The sequence below is a fragment of the Linepithema humile genome, chromosome 3 (genome assembly GCF_040581485.1).
Source record: "Linepithema humile isolate Giens D197 chromosome 3, Lhum_UNIL_v1.0, whole genome shotgun sequence".
NCBI classification, from domain to species: Eukaryota; Metazoa; Arthropoda; class Insecta; order Hymenoptera; family Formicidae; genus Linepithema; species Linepithema humile.
In genome coordinates, this window is record NC_090130.1 from 10,409,723 (window position 1) to 10,435,040 (window position 25,318).

The 25,318-nt window shown below is 33.9% G+C and overlaps 3 protein-coding genes and 2 long non-coding RNA genes across 5 annotated transcripts; 2 read left to right on the forward strand and 3 right to left on the reverse strand.

Moving 5' to 3' along the window:
• The first annotated feature begins 321 nt into the window (after window positions 1-321).
• On the forward strand, window positions 322-3,426 carry LOC105680079 (sex peptide receptor-like). The gene is made up of 4 exons (XM_067352271.1): window positions 322-452; window positions 640-1,830; window positions 2,112-2,340; window positions 3,201-3,426. Exons 2-3 carry the CDS (start codon window positions 724-726, stop codon window positions 2,301-2,303), a joined length of 1,299 nt encoding a protein of 432 aa, XP_067208372.1. The 5' UTR covers window positions 322-452; window positions 640-723; the 3' UTR covers window positions 2,304-2,340; window positions 3,201-3,426.
• Window positions 3,427-5,349: 1,923 nt separating this feature from the next.
• Window positions 5,350-8,960, reverse strand: LOC105668155 (testis-specific serine/threonine-protein kinase 3-like). The gene is made up of 4 exons (XM_012360382.2): window positions 8,102-8,960; window positions 7,710-7,883; window positions 6,887-7,552; window positions 5,350-5,788 (listed from the first exon to the last, which is right to left on the reverse strand). The coding sequence occupies exons 1-4, from the start codon at window positions 8,183-8,185 to the stop codon at window positions 5,618-5,620; spliced, it is 1,095 nt and encodes a 364-aa protein (XP_012215805.2). The 5' UTR covers window positions 8,186-8,960; the 3' UTR covers window positions 5,350-5,617.
• A 147-nt stretch (window positions 8,961-9,107) lies between these two features.
• GluProRS (Glutamyl-prolyl-tRNA synthetase) lies at window positions 9,108-17,092 on the reverse strand. Its single transcript, XM_012360390.2, has 13 exons — window positions 16,846-17,092; window positions 16,028-16,219; window positions 15,472-15,836; window positions 15,033-15,384; window positions 14,773-14,944; window positions 14,275-14,676; window positions 13,763-14,204; window positions 13,433-13,672; window positions 10,690-13,230; window positions 10,207-10,608; window positions 9,718-10,112; window positions 9,470-9,613; window positions 9,108-9,395 (listed from the first exon to the last, which is right to left on the reverse strand). The coding sequence occupies exons 1-13, from the start codon at window positions 16,910-16,912 to the stop codon at window positions 9,230-9,232; spliced, it is 5,880 nt and encodes a 1,959-aa protein (XP_012215813.1). The 5' UTR covers window positions 16,913-17,092; the 3' UTR covers window positions 9,108-9,229.
• A 5,155-nt stretch (window positions 17,093-22,247) lies between these two features.
• Window positions 22,248-22,806, forward strand: LOC136998536 (uncharacterized). The gene is made up of 2 exons (XR_010889112.1): window positions 22,248-22,354; window positions 22,567-22,806. It is a non-coding gene; the product is annotated as an uncharacterized lncRNA (long non-coding RNA).
• Window positions 22,807-23,233: 427 nt separating this feature from the next.
• Window positions 23,234-24,738, reverse strand: LOC136998535 (uncharacterized). The gene is made up of 3 exons (XR_010889111.1): window positions 24,263-24,738; window positions 23,488-24,151; window positions 23,234-23,275 (listed from the first exon to the last, which is right to left on the reverse strand). It is a non-coding gene; the product is annotated as an uncharacterized lncRNA (long non-coding RNA).
• Between the last annotated feature and the right edge of the window lie 580 nt (window positions 24,739-25,318).

Consider the following 25,318-nt stretch of genomic DNA (forward strand, 5'->3'; position numbering starts at 1 on the left):
GACATTCCCGATTGCCTACAAATATTATTGCGCACATGCAAAAATTAAAAATATAAACGTACGTTTGTATGTGCGCAATAATACTTGTAGGCAATCGGGAATGTCGGCAATCGAAGCTGTCGACAAAACATTGTAGACAAACGAAGCTGTTGGCAATCGGGAATGAAGGCAAACGGAGCTCCCTCGTTATTATAAATATTTCATTAGAGAAATAGGTTCCTGCAGAAATTCACATATCAACGGATATGAGCAACCTTACAATCAAAATATTAATCATTTTCGTAAGCCACAAACTTCCAGGAAGAAAAAATTATCGCTATCCAAGTCAGTCGTTTCGACATTCAGTCTTTTGCAATCGTTAGTGTCTAGCAGTTGAACGATTAAAATCGGGGAATTGCTGAGAGTTTGTAATCCCTGTATTCGTAGGCTTCAAAATTTTTAACGATTCTCTGGTAAGTGAGATAGTGCGCAAGACATTTTACTTTGAATGTTTAAAATACAGTATATATTTTGTATATTTTGTATGTTTCATTTTTTTAATATTTAAAAACAATTATTTCAATACATATATCGATAAATAAAATTTATATGAAAGAGATCAATGAATAATATATATAATAACGTTGTAACGCTTTTCAGACGCGAGACTCATCTTGATTATATCGCTTTTTGATTTCCATCTGATAAGCAAATATTGCAAACAATCCATAATCATACGCAAGGATGTTTTCTAAAAATAATCTTGGCATAGATTATTCCAGCATATCTAAACACGAACTACGATTGCGTGTTTGTAACAACGAAAGAGACCTTGACGAAATTTCACGTAGCTTCGCTGAATATTTTATCCACGTGTATATCGACAGACGTCAGAAAACCATGATGAATCAGCATCCACTTGTGAATACGAGTAGAATTACAAAATTCAAAGATTTATGTAACAAAGATATTGTAGGCAGCCATTTTTCCATCATTGACGTCATAAATAAATTTGATTTTGTTTCCGGGCTAAGCCATGAAATTGCAGATCATTATACGATGTATTCAAATTTCAGAAAGTACAGTCTGCCGATTTTTATTATTCTCGGTCTTTTAGGGAACTGTTTGTCCGCCATTGTGCTCTTCCGTAAAAAGATGCGTTCTTCTTCGTCCAACATCTACTTGGGCATGCTTGCAATATGCGACATCGTCTATTCAATGATATTACTTATTGACTGGCTTTTTTTATTGGATTATATAATTCCAGAAAGAATTTATTTGTATTGTTTATCTATCTTCGTAGACTTTCTGTTCTCCTTCTCCGAGTTCTTGAGTGTGTGGCTTATAGTAGCCTTTACTATCGAGAGATATATAGTGACAAAGTATCCGCTTCTACGTCGATCCTGGTGCACTGTCAAACGAGCAAAAATTGTAGTGATCATACTGATGGGACTAGCGATTTTGAACGGCATTTTAAATACTTTTTATAATTTTGGAGCCATATACTATGAAATATCAAGAAGAGAAATGAATAGCTATGATATATACAAACTTCTACAATTGGACCCGGAAAAAGTTCAGCTAATAAAAAAGATTACGGATTCTATTACAATATTTAGTCTACCTGCTCTCGTGATAGTAATCTGCAATTTTCTGATCGGATACCACATTTATCAGCAAAATCGTGTTCGCAAAACCTTGTTTACAGCGTCCGATTCCTCTAATGAGAGAACTCAGATTTCTAAGGATAAAATGCTTCAGCATAAGATCACAAAAATGCTTATTCTCGTTTCGAGCATATTTCTAATCTTGAAATTACCTGTACATTACTTTTATTACTTTAGGAATTACGTAAGTATCAATAATTCAATTTAAAATAATATCGACCATATAATGTGTAGATTATTTACTCTAAAAATGCATTCTGTATATAACAAAAAAATATTAATTAATTTTTTTCTCAAAATTTGAACTTTTTAAAATAAATTATAATGTTTAATTTTTACATTAAGAATGTCATTATATAATATTTTTTTACATTAGATATCCGCGTAAGAAAATAGCGTTAAGATATAACACGTTATTATTAATAGTTATATATATAATAAAAATAACAATAATAATTTTTCCAGTTCCGTGAATATGTCGATGTGTTTGTTGTGATAACAATATTCGACTTATTAGACACAGCACATTACAGTATAAATTTTGTTCTCTATTGCGCAACGGGACAAACTTTTCGCAGAGAACTAATCCACATGTTTACGAAACGTACAAATATGAGAAAAAACAGAAATATCAAAGAGATGTACAATTATAAATAACAGTATAATTGATGTCCAGTTATGCAGTAATAATAAGGTAATATCATAATTAAACGCGGTGTTCTATGTATACTGTAAAAAGAAATCGATAAATTTGCAAAACTAGATGTAAAAATTACAGCTGGTTGAAATTTGGAACGTTCTTTTACCGATTTTTTAAAAATGATCTGTCGCTCTTCTCTTTTTGCACAGGAAAAGTTTTGAGACCCACAAACAAAATACAAAAGAGACCGATTCAATACATTCGTCGGAAGACACCCTTATACCCAAAAAACCTTTCACAAAATCACTTTAAAAATTCTTACCAAATTAAAAATGATTTGTCGCTCTTCTCCTTTTACACAGAGGAAGTGCCGAGACCCTCACATGACATTCAAAAGAGACCGATCCGATACATGCGTCAGAAGACACGAAGAGAATTTTTTATGTGATTTTGGGAGAGGTTTTCCGAGTATAAGTGTGTCTTCCGACGCATGTATCGGATCGGTTTCTTTTGTATTTTGTTTGTGGGTCTCAAAACTTCCTCTGTGTAAAAGAAGAAGAACGATAAATCATTTTTTTTAAATTGCTTCAGGAACGTTCCAAACTTCAGCCAGCTAAAATTACATGATAAATAACAGAAATTTACTAAATATGTATAAGTATATTGTAAATTTACATATTTTCACAAATTTTATATTATTTACTTAGTATATTTCCATTATTCGTCAAGTAATTTTTACATTTTTGTTATGTAAATTTTCCGAACTTTTTGATAGTGTGCATACTTATGTTACATTAATCAAAAATTCTTTTATAATTTTTGTTATATGACCTTTATAATTAAATGAATGAAAGCATAAATCAGCCAATTTTTTTACAATTTGAGAATACTTTGCATTTTGTTACAACTTGCAGGTTTACGTCTAATCGCACTTCAAACAAAACAATATATTTGTTAACAATGAACAACTGAAAGTTTCTCAAGAGAAGCTAACACTCCTGACATACACGAGAGATTATAATATGGTATACATTATAACTTCATAAAAATATAATTAACTACAAATAGCTAAATAAGATAGTTAAACATATTATTGTATTAAAAGTGTTAAAAATAAATCAAAAACAATAATTAGAAAAATCTACTACCTACATATATGTACATGTACCCAGTCAACAAAATGTTAGCAACCTGCTGGCAGTTTGTGAGCAGATTCGCTCAGAACTTGGCAGCAAATACGGTGCCATCTGTGTCCGCATTAAGCTCGTGTTTTGTCGACAGAAACTGTCGACATAGGTTGACAGCAGATTGGCGGCAGAAAACGAGCAGGATCTGCGCAGTGTAATTTGATGTCAGATTGTCGGCAGAAATCGAGCAGAATCTGCCGTCACAATTTAAATGGAATAGCGGCATTTAAATGCTTTATTACAATTTTACATTTCTCGTTTCGCTTATTAAAAGTAGTAAATGAGGTATGTAAAGTATATAATATATATTTGCTTTATTGGGACAAAAAAAAAATACTTTTGTTTTAATAAATTTATTAGGCAAAATCTCGAAATCACTGGAATATTGGGTCAACTCGCAGCGCATTTTCAATTTCAAAAATCAGTTTAATATTCTGAATCTCTTATGGGGATTGTATCAGATTATTGTATTAAACTGTTAAGCTTCATTAAGCCACTGGCCACACTTTATATGCACTGTAGATGAATTTTGAGTACGAGTTTATATATGAAGAAACACGCCGCATAGCGGCAAACAACATCAAATTGCATTGCGCAGATTTTGCTCGATTTCTGCCGCCAATCTGACATCAAACTGCATTATACAGATCCTGCTCGATTTCTGCCGCCAATCTGATATCAAACTGCGTTGCGCAGGTCCTGCTCGGTTTCTGCCGCCAATCTGCTGTAATAATTCCGAGCAAATCCTATTCGGTTTCTGCTACTGATCTGCTGTCAAATTATGTCAGCAGGTTTTGTAACATTTCTGCTGACATTCTACTATCATCATCTGATGTAACAGATTTTGTATACAATCTGCAGTCTTTCTGCTGACAAAAATTTGTAGCTGACGTTTGGCAATATCTGTTCGAACAGACTTTGCTGACTGGGTAGGTAGTATGTACAATGTTTTAGCGCATCATACAGAAAACGACAGTTTTATCAATTCTATTAATGAATGTGGACCTATATATTTTAGAAAAAAATGTTGATTTAATTATTTGAAATAGAAAAATTATGACATCATAGATTGTAATACAAAGACCATTTGGTGTCATCAAACTTATGTAAATAACTCGTTTATTCATTACAAGAATATTTTCTAAAGAAAAAAAAGAACGTACTGAAAACGTATTGCGTATTACTTACCTGTTATTATATCACAAATATCTATACCAAGTACGTGTCTAATAATTTTACTTACTGCACATGTGCATATCGTTTCTTGTTGTAAATATAATAAATGCTTTTAAATGTATTTTGTAATTTTTACTTACTATATGTACATATTGTTTCCCTTTATATTATAGGGCTTTTGATCGATATACTTACAATTAATAACATAAATTGAATTTGTATTCGGCGTTGCAAATGGTTAAAGCGAGAGAGCAAACTATCAACTCATTTAGAATACGTTAATAATATTGTTCCATTATTCAAACAAATATTAGTATTGAAATTTCCCTAAAATAGTAGTACCATATTGCATTCAAATGTATTAATCTCAATAAAACTAAATATATAATATTAATTAAATTGTACAAAATAAAATGTTTTTATGTCTAGTTATTCAATACGTAATATATAATAACCACCCTGTATAGTAACAAAGTACCCGCTTCAGCATCAATTCCGGTGCAACCGAGTAAAAGAAGTAATCACATTGATGGGATGAGCGATTTTGCTCAGCATTCTGCATATTTTTCTTAGATATAGAAAGTCTTATATAAAAGACCAATTTAAAAACAAAAAATTTAGAAATATATATACTTGATATATTGAAATATTTTTTAGCATAAATACAAATGGTTGAATAACATTTTACATTGTTATGAAATATAATAAAATTTTTTTCATATATTTCTTTAGACAGGAATTTACATCGAATTGCAAAATGAGGAACGTTTTTATTATATAAGCAACAATACATTATCAACATTATGTAAATTTCCATTGATCGCGATCAATAGAAAATTAAGAAAAATACTATAAAAGACAAGTGTAAATATCTTCGAAAATGGCTATTTGAAATTGTTAGCTTGAAATCTTCTGTATTTCCAATTTTGTATATCTTGATTGACCAATTCTCCTCAAGAATCTTCTCTTTATCCGACAATGATAGGCAGTTGTGAATCTTTCCCCGAGTTATTTACCATTTTCGAGGACGGTTGATGGTGATTTTCTAAATTTCTTAATGCAGGGAGTGCCCTCGCGACAATAGATACATTTCCGGTTCCTGCAGCATCCGACCCGCCTAGATTACCGCCTCTACACATCTAATTATACAAGTGACAAATTATTAAGTTATTTACAGGAAATAATGTTTATGCGGAGTTATGTATAATTATTCGGAGTTATGTATTATTATATATAATTAAATTTGTTATAATTTAAAAAAGATAACTGCGCATCCAAATTTAAACGAATCTGTACAGTTTTATACTAAGGCGATTTTTACGAAGATCCTTCTCATCTTATTTTTAAAAGTTTCAACTAATATCGATCGAATAGTTATTTAATTAAGATTTTACGATGTTTTATCGATTAAATATGAAGGCTTTTGATTTCTTACTGCAGCGATAGTAAGATATCTAAATACTAGATAATTTTTTCTCTGTACTATATATCGAGATAAATGATTTGATAAATTGTATTTAAGCTTTCTAGTTTTTTGCTGAAAATTTAAATTATGTCATGTGTTGAATTATACATTCATTTTTTAACAAAGAAAGCAACCACGAAAGAAAGTTCTTCAGAAATAATATTTTGCCAATGCAATCGCATGCGAGTTACATGCGAAAAAATTTATTTAGTTTATTTATATTAATTCTAGTTATTAATATATCAGCACCTCAGAAGCAGAGTATGTTAAATCATATAAACATAATTTTTCAGAAGGATCTAAAGAGATGTTTCGCTTTTCATGTACTCTCAATAAAATACTTATGTTTATAATTCTTGTAAAAATGAAATATTTTAGGCACCCATTTAAGCAGAGACTGTAAGTGATTATACTTTCGAGTACTTATTCCCTTGACAGATGCTGGTGGCAGATTTTGGGAGATATTTGCGATTTCCTGAAGATTTTAAAGAAATTAATCTTAACAAAAATTGTCAAAATCTTTAAGCGCTGTAACTAAAAACTTAAAACTGTTTGACATCGGCTAAAAATTGGAGTATAGAGTCTCGCGATAATAATAACTCAATTTTCGAAAAAAAAGTGACTTAACATAGTACATATTATAAATTAAAATTTATTTCGATATATAGTGGCAAATGGTTTACTTAATTTTGTGCTTCCGACATTAAAATGCGATATAACTACAGCAAGAGACCAAGAGCCTTGAATACGATAATACGATGAATGTTGTAACCGGAGTATGACTCGGCGGCGCTGAATGGACAAGCCTGCCGGCAATGGAGCCCGTTCTCTCCTTCCTCGCTCTCACCCACTCGTGGCTCAACACTCTTTCGAGGGTCAGCCTGAGGGTGATGTCCGGCTCGAGAATTTGCCGAACGATATTCTTAGCCAGCGTGGACACCGTGTCTCGGACGCGCGATCTGAACACCCAATTCCGCGACATCTGATCCTTGAGAAGCTTCGGCAGATTCTCATCGTCGAACGGCATCGTTCCGTTCAGCATAATGAAGAGGATGATACCGAGCGACCACACGTCCGCCAATTTCGGATTGTACGGTGTGCCGGCGACGACTTCCGGCGCGGCGTAGGCCGCCGAGCCGCAGTACGTCTGGCTGAGGACCCGCCTGCCCTCGTGATTCATGCAGAATCTGGCGAAACCGAAGTCTGCCAGTTTTACATTGAACTTGCGCGAGAGTAGTATGTTCTCGCACTTGAGATCCCGGTGGGCGATGTTCTTGCCGTGCAAATAGTGCAGGCCGGACGCCATCTGACGAAACCAGAGTCGTGACTGCTGTTCTGGCACGACCCCGTTATTCTTGACGAAGTCTAACAGGTCGCCGTTGTCGGCGTAGCGCATGAAGATGAAGACACGCGGGCCGCGCTGCAGGATACTGTGTACCTGCGCGACCAACCATTCGATAAATGCAATTTAATTAGGAATAGAACGATGATGTGCGTCAAAAATAGTTAGGCAAACTTAGTTGGAGTTGTTTCTTTCTTCCTATAAAGAAAGCAATGAAAGAAAGGATGAACTAATGCGTTTTCCGACATCTTACTTGAATAATATGCGGATTTTCTATTTTTGTTAAAATCTCGAGCTCGCGGGGAAAGAACTTCTCCAAAAAATCGGGCGGTGCTTTTTCCTTGTCAAAAATCTTACAGGCCAGACGCATTCTCTTGGAACTCGTTCCATCGATATACTCTGCCAGATGGACAGTCGCGTAAGAGCCCTGAAAATGTTAGTTCCACATATAACAGCGTGTAGAATCCTTAATTGCAATTGTGTTGCAAAGAAAAATGTAAGCGCAAAACATTTTTTTATTCAATTCGTCATCACAAATATCGCAAAGAAATATAATCCATGTCACATTCCACATCTCGGAAGCGAAAAGTTAAAGGAAGTCTGCGTAAGCGGTATAAAAGGAGAGCACGAGATTAAAGGAACAACCTGTCCGATCTTCTTGCCGATGAGATAGCCCCTCTGCTCGAGAGCGTTCACCTCCGAGTTTCGGGGGCTGAGTCGCGTGGCCATGCCAGTGATCCTTCATCGATTCCTCATCATTGACTACTTCTCGAAGACAGAGAGTCGCTTGAATCTTCGATCTCTTGTCACTTCCACCTCGTACGTGTATGTGTCTTAAAGAATTTACTAAGAATCTCTTTATCCCTCGCTCCCGTTTTCGCACGTCGATTCTTCGGCAACGGCAGCAGGTTCCGTCGACACGATTTCTGTTCGGACACGACACCTAGCACCCTGACTGAAATTCGCGCCTCACTGCTACATTGATACTTCTAACGACAAAGGCGAATCCGTTCGGTCATTTGAAGCGGCTGCGAGCACTAGAATTTTGGACAAGCCCGGGGCCAGCTTGCGCTTGGTGTGCGACGGGAGGAAAGTGAAGATTTGCGTCTCATTCGAACGCAGCCATTATACTTGGAAGTGAGAAACAATCGACGCGTGTAAGCGCGTGATCGATCGTATGCAGATTTCAGGTTGCTTCACGCTGCACGATGGCGATCCAACTTCCGTACAATGTCCGCTGCAGTTTTCTTTTGGCAGTTGTAGATAGGTACAATACTGCGTTACCGTTTATCGTTACGAATAACGTGTAAATTATTGCCCTATTATTATTCATTGCTGTGCTTTTAGTTTCGTTGAATCATGTCATCTATTTACTTTGTGCGTAACACCTGCATTCATTTTCACGAGAGATTGAAGACATTACTCTTTAAATAGAAATCTGCACATTAATTCCTAATTTTAACTTTTAGTTGCCAAGTGCTTTAAATTACGTGATTTTATTACAGAAAAAGAATATACGGTGTTAAATAAATATAACCCAAAGTAAATGGATAAAAATGACATAAAATATTAGAAAATATTAAAATAAAATTGTCCATTCAAATCATTAAATATATATATGTATATACATTACAAAAAAAAAAATGAGAAATAAAATTATAATTTTTTAATAACGCGTTACATTCAATGCTGCACTTAACTATCAAAATCTATCGTGACAAAATTTACTGCGCATAATGAATTGCAACAAAGAGAGTACTATTTTCATGAGTATTAATAACTACGGCCAAATAGTGTAAAAAACTTGGGCTTCTTTCCACAAAGTGTATGAACACAAGTCAAGTCCTCTAATGGTGTTGTTGATTTCGGTTGCTCAAACGGTATACAAAGACTCTTAGCGCCCATTGATAATGTTCCAGGTTCGTCACTGGTATTCGTACTGTAATGCAATTTATAAATGTTTAGTGGACGAAAAAAGAGATTAGAAATATTTGTTTTGTATAAAAGACTTACGATGCACTATCCGCCTTAATGTTGTCCTCGCATTCTATCTCTCCACAGAAAGGCGCCAGTAATAAATTGTTTTTATTGAATTCGGTGATGAAATCATTCCAGTTTTCCACGAGCTTGGTACGCTCGTCGAATTTCGCTTTCGCTCTATATTTGGATAAATATTTATATAGACAAAATCATATTAACTAAATATATTACATTATACTGCGAATGCGTTGACGTCGAAAATAATTGTGAGCGATATTTACCTCTCAAACAAGCAGTTTTGTATATCATTTAATAACATGGTTAATTTTGAAATTACTGAATCTGCTTTAACCGTTTGTGCCTCGGAGGTATCTCTGCGCACCAACATTACTTCGTTGTTCGCAATTTCCTTCGGACCCAATTCGATTCTCACGGGTACGCCTTTCAGCTCCCAATGGCAATACTTCCATCCAACCGTTCGATTATTTCTCAAATCACCTTTCACTTTAATTCTACCACTTGAATTCCTGATTTTTTCAACCAGATTGAAGCACTCAGAAAAGATTTTATGTTTCTGTTCCGGTGCTGTTTTCGCACTTATGCCACATGGAATAACAATCGCTTGTACAGGTGCAATATTTGGCGGTAATATTAAACCAGTATCGTCTCCATGCAACTAATTAAAAAAAAATATATATATATATATTCATTCTATAAAGTATAGTTAACATAAAATCATGTTATTTATATGCAATAGTGATTGTACAAACCATTATCATAACTCCGATCGTTCGTGTAGTTATGCCCCACGAGTTTTGATAAACGAATGTCTTTTCATTGCCTCCTGCGATACCTTCTACCTGTATATTAAACATTTTGGAGAAGTTTTGCCCCAAATGATGACTCGTTGCGCCCTGTATCGCGCGGCCGCTGGTCGGAATAAACGCTTCTACTGTAGTAGTGTATTCGGCACCCGCGAATTTCTCCTTTTCAGTCTTGCGGCCTTTGATAACAGGCACCGCTAGCAGTTTCTCGTAGATTGCGGCATACAGGTTCAAGATAGACATCACCTCCACCTCCGCTTCTATTTTAGTGGCGTACGCGGTATGGCCTTCTTGCCACAAAAATTCTCTAGTGCGTAAGAAAGGCTTGGGATCTTTAAATTCCCATCTCTGGAAAACAAAAGTAAAGCGATTCAGAGTGCGAATTAAATAATCACGCGAGCAAAACTTTGATTAGCAGCAATTAATTACCACAACGTTATTCCATTGAATGAGCTTGAGCGGTAGCTCCGTGTCCGATCTGAGCCACTTGGCATAAGCCGGATACATAATAGTTTCCGATGTGGGTCGTATAGCTACAGGCTCCGCCAGATCTGAATTGCCGCATTTTGTCACCCATGCGACTTCCGGCGCGAAATCCGCTATGTGCGTTTTCTCTTTCTCCAGAGCGTCACGAGTGACAAAAATAGGAAAGTAACATTCTTGAATATCCGTATCCTGCAAACATAACTCCATGTGACTTTTTATTCCCTTCCATATCTCAAAACTCCACGGACGAAGGATATAACATCCAGACACATCGTAATATTCGATCATTCCGGTTTTCGTGATAACTTGCGAATACCACTCGAAGAAGTTCTCCTCCTTCTTTACTTCCAATCCTAGTCTTGATTTTTTCGAATTATCCGACTTCGATGCATCCGTGGCCGTCTTATTGGCTGCAGCATTACTTCCATTCCATTTCTGACCAAATGCTTCCCAATAGTCATCTTTCATATTCTTTAAGATATTCATTTCTTGTTTGATCGCCGAACTTTGCTTCGAGAGTTTTAGACTGCGTATTTTCTCGCTTCGCTTTTGTATTTCTTCAGTTAACTCATTTATATCTATATAAGTTGGCTTCCAATCATCGCCAGTTAATAGCTGATACTTTTTTGCTAATGAATCAAAAACATTTCTCTTTTCTGCTATAACACTCTGGTCAGCATTCGAGTCCCGTAGAGTTCGCAGTCTAGAATGTTCACTTGTCAGTGTTTCATTTAACATTTGTTTTCTTTTAGCTAGAGCTTCTTTATAATCTTGACCCGTCTTATCTTTGTACTCCTGTTCGTATATTGCAAGATTCTCCGTTGCCTTCTCAATAAGTGCAGCGCTTGATTTGTTTCTCAATAGATTTCGCAGGAATTCATCATGTACATGTACGTGATAAAAGAACCTTTCCTCTTTTGCTTTTTCTTTGCTATCTGTAGATTCTGTTGAATCACTACTAGAAATTATAGTTTCAGCTGGTTTCGAAGTTTCCTCTTTGCTTACTGTTTTTATATCACCAACTGTACTAGCACTTGTAGCTTCAATTGGTTTCGAAGTTTCCTCCTTAATTTCCGGCTTTTTATCATCAACTACATTAGTTACTTGACCTGGTTTCCAATCCTGGCCTGTAGCATTTTTGTAGTCGCTTTTCAAACTCAAGAGGATTTTCACTTCTTGATCGATAGTGCTCTTGTCGGCTTTCAAGCTCTTCAATTTTCGCACTCTATCTCCTTGTTTCTGAATTTCTTCAGCTATCTTCTCCGCTTTTGAAGATTCCTCTTTGCTTTCCGTCTTTGTATCACTAACTGTACTAGCAACTGTAGTTAGACTTGGTTTCCAATCCTGGCCTGTAGCATTTTTGTAGTCGCTTCTCAAATCCCCGAGGATTCTCGCTTCTCGAAAGAGAGTGCTCTCGTCGACTCTCGAGTCCAAATTTATCAGTTTATCGTATTGTTTCCGAATTTCTTCAGCTATCTTCTTCGCTTTTGAAGATTCTTCTTTGCTTTCCGTCTTTGTATCACTAACTGTACTAGCAATTGTAGTTTGACATGGTTTCCAATTCTGACCTGTAGCATTTTTGTAGTCGCTTTTCAAACTCAAGAGGATTTTCACTTCTTGATCGATAGTGCTCTTGTCGGCTTTCGAGCTCTTCAAATTTCGCACTCTATCGCCTTGTTTCTGAATTTCTTCAGCTATCTTCTCCGCTTTTAAAGATTCCTCTTTGCTTTCCGTCTTCGTATCACTAACTGTACTAGCAGCTGTAATTTGACCTGGTTTCCAATCTTGACCAGTTGTACTTTTGTAGTCACTTTTCAAATTTAAAAGAATTTTCACTTCTTGCTCAATAATGCTCTTGTCAGCTTTGGAGTTCTTCAGACTTCGCACTTTATCGCCTTGTTTCTGAATTTCTTCAGCTATTTTCTCTGCCGTTAAAATTCTTTCCTTGCCTTCCGTCTTCGTATCACTAACTTTACTAGCAACTGTAGTTTTAACTGATTTTGAAGTTTTCTCTTTAATTTCTATCATTTTATTATCAACTGCACTAGCAGTTGTAGTTTGACCTGGTTTCCAATCCCGACCAGTTGCATTTTTGTAATCGCTTTTCAAACTCAAAAGAATTTTCACTTCTTGGTCGATAGTGCTCTTGTCGGCTTTTGAGCTCTTCAAATTTCGCACTTTCTCACCTTGTTTCTGAATTTCTTCAGCTATCTTCTCCGCTTTTATAGCTTCTTTGTCTTTTGTTTCTGTATCATTAATAGCAGCTGGATTCCATTCCTGGCCGGTGGAATTTTTATACTGCATTTTCATATCTGAGAGAATTTTCGTTTCAAGTTGGAGACTAGTCTGTAAATCTTGCACTTTAATGAATTGTTCCTGTATGTATTGTGAGAATGTTGCAACCGACAAAGTCTTCAAATCTATAATTTCTGGTTCTTTCTTTTTTAATTTTTTTGCTTTATCGTTCTTTTTCTTTCCATCAACCTGTGTATTAACAGAAAAACACAACTTTATATATACACGTATATATACACACATATATACATACTTTATGCTATACATTTCTCTATCACACAAGTTATTTATTTAAGCAAATAAATATAAATTGTTTTGTAAATAATAAAATTAGTTAAATAGTTTAAACATATACTACTGTTTTTATTCTCTCAAGATGTATTGCTTTTACCTGTTCTTGAAACTTTTGAATCATTTGAATTTTTTGTACAGCAGTCATTTGAGTCTTTTGTACAGCAGTCGCATGTCCATCGGGTATGTGGAACAATATTAAAGGCTGTTCTCGTGATGAATAAGGACTGGCAGATGCGTAGGGAACATCACAGATAAAGAACCCCTTTCTTTGAAGCTGAATTATTTCTCCCTTTTTCACGCGTTGCAGTTCCATTTCACCTAACATCAGCTCTTCTTTCTAAAATAAGAATTTTATTGTACAGTAATAGTATTTACAAGTAATAGGATTTGCAATGTACTTGTTTGCAAGTAATATTTGATAAATTACCCTTGTCGATATGTTGACGAACAATTGATAATTACTATCTTTGGGCAAGGTCGGGACGTTCAAAAGGTGATTAAAATAAACAGTGTAGCACGATATTGGATTTGACTTTCCAACTTCCTGTTCGGGTTCGGCCAGCCATGTAATCTTTAAAGTGTCCTTATAATTTTTATCCTCCAAATTCAATCGTGCGTCCACGCTTGTTATATTGTTATCAACTCTATTGATCTTTAGTATCATTAAATTACCCCAATTAATAAAGGTCGCATTCTGTCCCTCAACTAAACATTCAGCATCCTCACGTTCGATTAATAATTTCGGACCCACTAGCACTTGTTTGGTGCCTTTAGTAGGATCTTTAGGGTGATTTTGTACGGTTAACGATCCCTTTTTAGCATCTATCACATTAACATTTACTATTGTTTCAAACTTCAACGCAGTATACCTAAAAAATATAATAGAGATATACTTGAAAGATTGATTTGCCATTAAACTGTTTATCGCATTAAACATACCTGACTGCCACCGGATCTATAACCTTCTTATTGAAAGCCCATATCTTGTCCCATTCCATGACGACTACTGATCTAGAGCTACCTTGGGCAATGATGAAGTCTTTCAGGGCCTCGACTGTCATTCCATGTCTCAGAATGCCTCTTATCGTTGGCATACGTGGATCATCCCATCCATCAACCAGACCTTGATCTACAAACCACGTTAATTTCCGCTTGGACAGAACTGTATGAGTCATATTCAAACGTGAATACGACACGATGAACGGCATTGCGTACTCAAATTGCTGGAGTATCCAACGATATTGATCATCTCTATCTTCATACTCCGTCGTGCGCAAGGGATGAGTAACATTCTCAATAAAATCAACAAGTGGACAGGCAAAATCATATGTAGGATACACCCTAGCAGAAGCATTCAAATTGTTAATAATTAAACCAATTAAGTAATCTAACATAGCTGACTATATAGTATTGCGTCGTATTTAGAAATATAAATACTTGTATTTGTCTCCAGTACGTGGATGGGCCTCGGACTTGCAACGGTAAATTGTCGGATCGCGCAAACATCCGTTTTTTGATTCATAATCGATCTTCGCTCTGACGCAACATCGTTGACCTAACTCAGTGCCGCGTCGCATTTCTTCCCACAATTGAAGATTTATTTCAACAGCTGTAAAAGCAGAACATCTCATTAAGTAATCATTCAGATATTGTCAGAAAATTAGTGAAATTAAAATCATCTTTTTTGAAATAATTACAGTTATCTCTATTTTCAGACTTCATCTTTTCATCACGTTGCGCTTTCATAAGCTCTGACGGGGTATCATCCACAAATGCTCTTCCACTCTGGATTAGCATAGTACAACACTTTTCTAATCTGTCAAAGTAATCCGAAGTGTGTGTAAACCTATTGGGCTCAATTTTCAGTAATTTTAAGTCTTGCAGTATAGCTTCTTCAAATTCCACAGTCTCTTTTGCCGGATTTGTATCATCGAATCTCATGATAAGCTGTCCGTTATACATTTCGGCATAATACTGATTTAAGAGGGCAGCTTTAGCATGGCCAATGTGGAGATAGCCACTTGCTTCTGGTGGAAATCTTACCACTAACTATAGAAAATACAAATTTTTAGCTTATTATAAATTTTGGAAATTTAAAAAAAATTAGATTAGTTTAATTATATTGTATGACTTTACCTTGCCCCATTGTGCACTTGGTAAATCCGTAAATTTACCCTGATGATGCAATTTTCTCAATTTTGGAAAAGTCAATTTATGCTCTTTAATTAAAGATAACGCATCTTTTACAGCAGGACGCGATTGCATAAACTTAAACCATCTAGCAAAGTTAACATAATTTTCCTGAAATTGCGCAATATCTATTTTGTGCAAACTGCTAAATACATGAATGTCGGCCAATGTCATTTTCTTGTCAACTAGCCATGTTTGTGTTAGTAATACTTTATCCAGATAATCCAAATTCTTTTTCTCAGTCATCGATTTAGAAATAGAACGCGATATCCAATGATCAATTTCTGTTCTTGTATAAGAATAAGTATCACCTGTTAATAACATATAAAAATAAGTTATCAAATGTTAAGGTATATCTGAATTAAATGTACATAATAATTAGTCATTGTTTCAACTAATCTTATATTATTTTTGAATTAAAAAAAAATTAATATTGCTATTAACAATTAGATCTCTACGTACTTGAACAATAGAATAAACAAAGATCTTCGCAAATTCTTACCATAAAGTTCAGTATTGATTTCCCTGGCAAAGAACCGAGTAATTTCAAGACAATCTACTGCTAACAATGCTCCATGTTTATTGCTTAAGATAGCATTCTGAGGTTTATTCTTCAAAATTGGAGGCTCTCTGTGCCATTCTATTTCTGTCTTTACTTCTTCAGATTGTGACGAAGTAACCGCTATCAATACCTCTATATAAAAAATTTGATATTGAAATAATTAATATATACATTAATCATAATTATATATTTTATATCCAAAGTTAATGTAAGAACAATATAATTGTAAATTAATTTTACTTAAAAATTTATTTATTTTTTTTTTTTTTTAATATCTCCTGTGTATGTTGCATCTCTCATGAAAACATTAAGATACACTATTATACCACATGACACATTAGTCAGAAATCTAACAAGTATGATGAAATCATATGAAAAATTTTATTTGTTTTCATAATCTTTCATGTCTCATCATTAAAATAAATATCTAATGTCATGATCGGTTAGTAATATTCATTAAGTAATCATATTAGGAGATTTTTATTGCTTTTAACAAAACATGTGGTATAAAGTAATTTAAGATACAAGTTATCAAATATAAAGAAATTACAATTGTACGCATTAAAGTGGTAAGTATATATATATATATATATATATAAAACAAAAAATTTCAGAAAGACCTTATCATAAAAACGTAAATATTTATATCCATATTTTACTCCTCTTTCTGTTAGAAATTTAAAAATTAAAAGCTTAATAACCTCTATGTGTTTTGAACATTTATAGATAATTTCAAGTATCGATTATAAGAAATATACCTAGCGGAGGCTCGTTGGCATTGATGTCCAGTAAAAGAACATCGAGATTGCGGTCGGCAAACGACATTTTTGCACTTTTCCTCTATTTGCGATTAATCCAGTGTGTACGCATATGTACGTATCCACAAGGGTTAGAAATCTCACACCACGCGGTAATACCAGAGAGAAACCTGAGAGAGGCCACGCTGCCGTTTTCCATACGATGCTTTCTCTAGGCCGTACGCTAGTGACGCACGTCCATTTCCGGCCGGCTTAGGAACTAAATAGCCACGTCCATTTTCCGCATCGGTCAAAAAGTCACGTCTATTTTCTGAGATGGTTCATGTCCATGTTATATCCACAAGCGAAGCTATTTACGTCACGCGTCCTTGCCGTGCGTTAGACTGTTTGATCAACAGCAGCGTACAACAAAGAATCAAGCGTTTTTTAATCGAGTAAGGCGAATCGCTTGAATATTAAAGATCCCATATTCGAGACCTACTTTTTGCAACTTTTTTTTCCTTTTTTTGCATTTTTTTCAACTGTATATAATCAAATTAATAAATTAAAATAAAGTTTAATAATAAAATAATGTTAAAATAATGTTAATATAAAAATAATAAACACATTGGTTTTAAAAAAAAGTATGCAGTTGCATGTTGCAAATTACATATTTATTCTTGAAAGCAACTATGTGTTTTCTTTATATCAATTGATACGTCTCATTATTTTATGCATAAAAGTATTAAGGTAAGATTCCCAAAAATTGAATGTTTTACAAGATAATTTGTATTTTATGTCAAAATACTGTAATTTACAAGCCTCATAACTCGAAAAGTTCTTAATGAAAAATAACTTCATTATAGTGTTTTGAAAAGCTCTTGACACCAGCTATTAGATTTTGGAATCAAAAATAGGGGGTTTATTTAAAAAAATAACTCTGACCTTCAAATGACCTTGAAAATTGACTTTAAGGTCAAAGTCACTAACACAAATAGGTGACCCTTATTGTCCTGAACAACTTTTGTCTGAACCATTTTTTTGTATTTGGCTTACTTACGGAGAAATTTACGTGGATGGATTAAAATGGCCCACCCGATATATATATATATATATAGTATATATATATATATATATATATATATATCTTTTGTAAATATATAATGTAATAAAAAGTGGTATAATAGGGCTACAGGCGAAGATCCACTTTAAAAAAAATCTAACGCGCTATTAGTGGCACCTCATGAGTAGCGTGGAAGACCACTATTAATTATTATTACTAAATAATTATTTATATATCTTTTTTTCAGTTATTTATAAATTTCACGTGTTCTTCTTTAAATATATTCATATTTCTGTTAAATATAATCACATTAATAAATATATGTATCATTATGTATCATGAATAAACAAATAGTAAAAGAAAAAGTAAAAAAATCTACATAAATCTCTTTGACTTATTTCTTGTTAAATCAGGCCTCGGAATTATTTCATCTTTTCAGCCGATTCTCGTGGTATATGCCTCCTTTCCTCTCTTCACCGCGCGCGCGGCAGCCGCTAGGGCCAGCGCCGCCAAGCGTTAGGAGCAGCGCTATCCGATAAATGTTGGGTTCTTCTTCCTTGATCATTAAAAGTTAAAAAAATTTAATAAAAATATTTTTTTTATTTTTAAATTTATTATGTGAAAATATTTCAATAGATTTCCACCCATGAGGTACTATTGCTATTGAGAAAAATAATATTTTTAATAAATTTTTTTAACATTAATCGGATAGCGCCGCTCCTAACGCTCGGCGGCGCTGGCGTTTGCCGCGCGCGCGGTGAAGAGAGGAAAGGAGGCGTATACCACGAGAATCGGCTGAAAAGATGAAATAATTCCGAAGCCTGTGTTAAATTATCAAATCTAAATGTGATCTATATAAAATGTACCATAAACTTGAAAAAAATCGGACACCACTCAGTCTCGAAACCTGATCTGCGTTGTGATAGACCAACTATTTTCCGTTAAGCCACTGCACATTATTAAGAATGAGATCGATGCTATCGTTACTTGTATTACATTTGCATAAGAGACTGAATTTCTTTCTACATTGAAATTATTATTTGAATCACTCTTTACGATTAATACTTTTTTTTTTTTTAAGGATCGAGAAAGAGAAAACATTTTTTAATACAGATCATATGTTAGTTATATAAAAATATGTATATTTTATTGTACATGGCATGTACTAAATATTACAAAAACATTATAAAAAGCATTTTTTAATATAAAAAATTTTTTATAATTATTTAATAAAAACTGATTTGTTATTGTTAATAAAAAAATTAAAAATAATTTTACAATTCTGCAATAAAAGCTTATTAAATATTATTTTTATATTAACATTATTTTAACATTATTTTATTATTAAACTTTATTTTAATTTATTAATTTGATTATATACAGTTGAAAAAAATGCAAAAAAAGGAAAAAAAAGTTGCAAAAAGTAGGTCTCGAATATGGGATCTTTAATATTCAAGCGATTCGCCTTACTCGATTAAAAAACGCTTGATTCTTTGTTGTACGCTGCTGTTGATCAAACAGTCTAACGCACGGCAAGGACGCGTGACGTAAATAGCTTCGCTTGTGGATATAATATGGACATGAACCATCTCAGAAAATAGACGTGACTTTTTGACCGATGCGGAAAATGGACGTGGCTATTTAGTTCCTAAGCCGGCCGGAAATGGACGTGCGTCACTAGCGTACGGCCTAGAGAAAGCGTCGTACGGAAAACGGCAGCGTGGCCTCTCTCAGGTTTCTCTCTGATAATACTAAGGCACTAGATATGTAGGTATTCTCATCCGCCATTTTGGTTCCTATTAGATGGAGAATTATAGCGTATACAGGGTGACACTTAAAGACTGCCCACTAAGTACATAGCGTTATTCCTTGCCAAAAAATGAGTCGAAAAAAGTTCTGAATCATTTTTAATAATTGACGTGTTACACATGTACGCTATACTATACTATATACGCTATAATTCTCCATATAGTAGGAACCAAAATGGCGGATGAGAATACCTACATATCTAGTGCCATAAGGCGGGAGCACAGACTTTTGCATAAAGCATAACGCATAAGCATAAGGAAATTGATTGGTCCGTTTCCTTATGCATTTGCTTATGCTTATATATAGACCAATCAATTTCCTTATGCTTATGCGTTATGCTTTATGTAAAAGTCTGTGCTCCGGCCTTTAATAATACTAACCGATGAAACGTTATTCCATGATTTCGAGCTGCTGCTGCCACAAGCTCTACAGTACACCATTTTGATCGTTTATTTCCATACACTGTTGCATAAAAGACTATACACTGCATATTAATGGCCGGAGCACAGACTTTTGCATAAAGCATAACGCATAAGCATAAGAAAATTGATTGGTCCATTTCCTTATGCATTTGCTTATGCTTATATATAGACCAATCAATTTCCTTATGCTTATGCGTTATGCTTTATGTAAAAGCTTGTGCTCTCGGCTTAATGCGTACGGCGTACGGTATGCCGCTTGCCGCTATGCTCGAGCATTCCCTCTCACTTTCAAAAAGTGGTCGCTCAAGATGGCTGCCATGACGTACATCCGTCCGCGGATTTACCTAGTCCTGGCTAGTATATGCTCCCTCCTGTTTCTTTTTACTCAATGGTAACGTTACGTGTGTTAATGGGCTTGTTCGTTTTAGCTGCACTGGGGCAGCTCTGGGTCTGCTCTAAACAAGATAATACAGGACAAACTATTTATCTGTCCTGTATTATCCTGTGTAGAGCAGAACCAGAGCAGCCCCAGTGTAGCTAAAACGAACAAGCCCTTTATTTTCTTGTGTCCCATGGAGCCGTAATTCCATAAAATTTCCGTAAAAGTTACTACAAGTTACTAGTTATTACTAGTAATGCTTTTTTTAATTTTATTTATTTAACTAAATTTGACGATTTAATTAAAACTTTTGTTAAAATCATAATATATTTTGTAGTTTTCTTATGAATAAAATACAAATAAACAATTATAATCTGTTAAATAAAAAATAGTACTACCGTTACGTCTGTATTTACGGCTCTATGGGACACAAGAAGATAAAAACACACGTAACGTTACGGACGAAATACCTAGTAACTTTTGCGGACTTCTGGTGCGGATTACGGATTACGGGCTGTATGTAACGGCACCCTAATGGCTGGTTTATGCTTCGGTCTTAATCTTAATCTTAGTCATAAGGCCGGAGCACAGACTTTTACATAAAGCATAACACATAAGCATAAGGAAATTGATTGGTCTATATATAAGCATAAGCAAATGCATAAGGAAACGGACCAATCAATTTCCTTATGCTTATGCGTTATGCTTTATGCAAAAGTCTGTGCTCCGGCCATTAGTCTTAACTTAATCTTAAGGACTCGTTTATGCTTCCCTGGAAATTCGGACTACGCATGTGCAAATGTAACAAAACCTAACCTAACCTAACCACAAATTGTAATAGATCCCGGTGCTGCAAATTATAGTAAATGTTAAAATGAATCGTCAGCGGCAAAAAACTTTAATGTTTGGAATGGCACTTTTTGTTATCAAGTGCCTATGCAGCATGTGTATTATTAAGAAATTAAAAAAAAAATAAAAGAAAACCACGGAGATACGCTGTTTGGCCACTGAATCGAAAAAGACACAAAACTGGTCATTTCTTTTCTTTAATGAAAGATATGCTGAATACGATCAGAAACAATTTTTTAAATATACACGGATCGAAAACCATTATTTCGCGCGGTTTCGTGCTGCGTCGGACGTCAGACTTACCTCATTGGCCCGGCCTTAGGACATTAGGGACTAAAGTTAAAAGATGGGATCTTTCCAAGATTAAGGCCGGCGTCACATAGAACCCGTAATCCGTAATCCGCACCGAAAGTCCGCAAAAGTTACTAGGGATTGCGTCCGTAACGTTACGTGTGTTTTATCTCCTTGTGTCCCATGGAGCCGTAATTCCATAAAATTTCCGTAAAAGTTACTACAAGTTACTAGTTATTACTAGTAATGCTTTTTCTAATTTTATTTATTTAACTAAATTTGACGATTTAATTAAAATTTTTGTTAAAATTATAATATATTCTGTAGTTTTCTTATGAATAAAATACAAATAAATAATTATAATCTGTTAAATAAAAAATAGTAATACCGTTACGTGTGTATTTACGGCTCCATGGGACACAAGGAGATAAAAACACACGTAACGTTACAGACGAAATACCTAGTAACTTTTGCGGACTTTCGGTGCGGATTACGGATTACGGGTTCTATGTGACGCCGGCCTAAGAGTGCGTTCGAAAATAAGTTTGGTTGGTGTTGGGAAAAAAGATAAAGTTGGCAGTATTGAAAATTACCAGTGCTGCGTTTCGTTTCTTCCACTGGGATCATTGGAATTATACGTTATACCAGGGATCACTGAGGTTTGTTGAGGTTATTAAGGACATAAAAAAATTTGCTATTTGAGGTATTATGAAAGAGGTAAAGAAGAAGTAAAACATATTTTATAATAATATGCTTTATCTATATATATATAAATAAATATATATGCTATAGTTATTATATGTAATAATTAATGTAATCATAATTAAATACAGTAAAACAAATGTATTCTAACCTTTACTTCTTTTTCTCTTTTTTATAAATTATTGTTTCTTATATTTAAATGTAACATAATTGTGTAATATTTACAGATCACTTCTCTTGTTACTTATTATACGTCTCTTAAACATATATTTAAAAAATGAAGAAATCTGTGCAATTAGTTAAGAAACACAACACTCGTCAATTGAAGTTGCTTGATGAAATAACCAATATAGAATATATAATAGAAGTTAATGAAGAAGATTTCAATCGCGCTTATAAAGGTATTATTTCAATATTAAACAGTTTTCTGTAATTGTGCAATAATTTAAATATACCTATATTCAACATGTTTGTTTCATTATCAATATCTGAAGCATTGTTGTCTGTTTCATTTTGATTAGTCTCAATATTTGACAATAAATCATCAAGTTGTATGATAGTATTTATATTTTTCATATTTTTTTTCGAAGAACTGGGATTATCAATTGTGCTCGAATTACGTTCGTTAATTAAAAGGGTATGTTTTGCTTTTTGTAGCAAAGCATTAGCAAATGTAATATCTATATATAAAAATAACAATATATAATTATTTTTGCATGCTTTCTTATCTGGATAGTTAACTGTTTAATATTGAAATAATACCTTTATAAGCGCGATTGAAATCTTCTTCATTAACTTCTATTATATATTCTATATTGGTTATTTCATCAAGCAACTTCAATTGACGAGTGTTGTGTTTCTTAACTAATTGCACAGATTTCTTCATTTTTTAAATATATGTTTAAGAGACGTATAATAAGTAACAAGAGAAGTGATCTGTAAATATTACACAATTATGTTACATTTAAATATAAGAAACAATAATTTATAAAAAAGAGAAAAAGAAGTAAAGGTTAGAATACATTTGTTTTACTGTATTTAATTATGATTACATTAATTATTACATATAATAACTATAGCATATATATTTATTTATATATATATAGATAAAGCATATTATTATAAAATATGTTTTACTTCTTCTTTACCTCTTTCATAATACCTCAAATAGCAAATTTTTTTATGTCCTTAATAACCTCAACAAACCTCAGTGATCCCTGGTATAACGTATAATTCCAATGATCCCAGTGGAAGAAACGAAACGCAGCACTGGTAATTTTCAATACTGCCAACTTTATCTTTTTTCCCAACACCAACCAAACTTATTTTCGAACGCACTCTTCGAGTAAACGGGGTTTGAACGACCCAAGATTGGTTAATGACGTCATTGCAACCTCTCTACCAATGAAAGACTTGCATTTATAGTAAAATAGTGATTGATCAACCCTGGGTCGTTCAAATCCTGTATAATCGAAAACGCTATAAGATTAAGACTAGGGAAGTATAAACCATGGACATAGGAATATAGGGACGGAGCGTAAACTTGGTTGATAGACGAGGGGAGTGAAGCCAAAATGCGGGGGGGTCCGCCATGATACTGTGCCTGAATCTGATTGGTTATCGTTATACGTATGCTGTTGTTATTATACACTAGGTAATGCATTTCGTCTAAGTCGAGTTATCAAACATGTTCTGTCAAAGAATTTCTCTTCAAAGTGGACAGAGCAAATACGAGCTGTACTTGGGATAGATGATGAATTTATTTTCAAAATATCTAACCACAATGTACGAGTTTTAGGATCTTTGGGAAAACTAAGAAAAAAAAACAATATTTTTAACACAACTTATACTCTTAAAATAAAATATATAATATTATTTTAAACATATAATATTAACTTTAATATGAATAAATAATTTCAATACCTGTGAAATGTTATTTTTACATTATTTCTGCTATTACTTTGTTTCCAATTTTGATAGTCGGATCTATTTTTACAAGACTGTACAAAACACTGCACCATTTTTTATATTCACAAAATATATTTAAAATAACAATTTTAATTAATGTTTTTTCTTGATATAACTTCAAATGCTCATTATATCTGCCCAAATTGCATAATATTTTTGCGTCGAATAATGACCAATTGCACTTGCGTCAAATAGTAGCCAATCAAAAATATGCACAGTTTACCTCGTCCCCTTCCTTCAGTGATTTTGCTCTCGCGACGTTACACTCCGACCCTATATTCCTATGTCCATGCACACTGGAAGTCGCACGATACTTACATCGCGCTTGCGCAAACTAATAGCCAATCAAATTTAGGCACACTTTACCTCGTCGCACCGTCCCGCAGTAGCTTCCCCCCCGCAACGATATGCTCGGTCCCTATATTCCTATGTCTATGGTATAAACGCCCTTATGGCATTCTACGTTATCAACTCTTAAGATTAAGATTAAAGGCCGGAGCACAGACTTTTACATAAAGCATAACGCATAAGCATAAGGAAATTGATTGGTCTATATATAAGCATAAGCAAATGCATAAGGAAATGGACCAATCAATTTCCTTATGCTTATGCGTTATGCTTTATGCAAAAGTCTGTGCTCCGGCCATAAGACCGAAGCATAAACCGGCTATAAGAGATTATATAGTAAAAATCGAAGGTACGTATATTAATTATTTTGTCTGTTATTTCCCCTAACATATTCAAATGAACAAAACCGAAGAAATAATTTAACCCACATAACCTAAACAATATTTCTTTTATCTAAATACATACAATTTTTATATTTTATTAGCAAATATTTGAAAATTGTTAACACTTTGTAAATTTTATCATATAAATATTCACATTTGCAATGTTGAAACATATATTACAATTTCATTATTTAAGTTTGTATCATAATAAATTTGTGTATGATGCTTTTTATATTACCCTAGAATTGTATTTACATTTATGAATTTTAGTTACAATTTT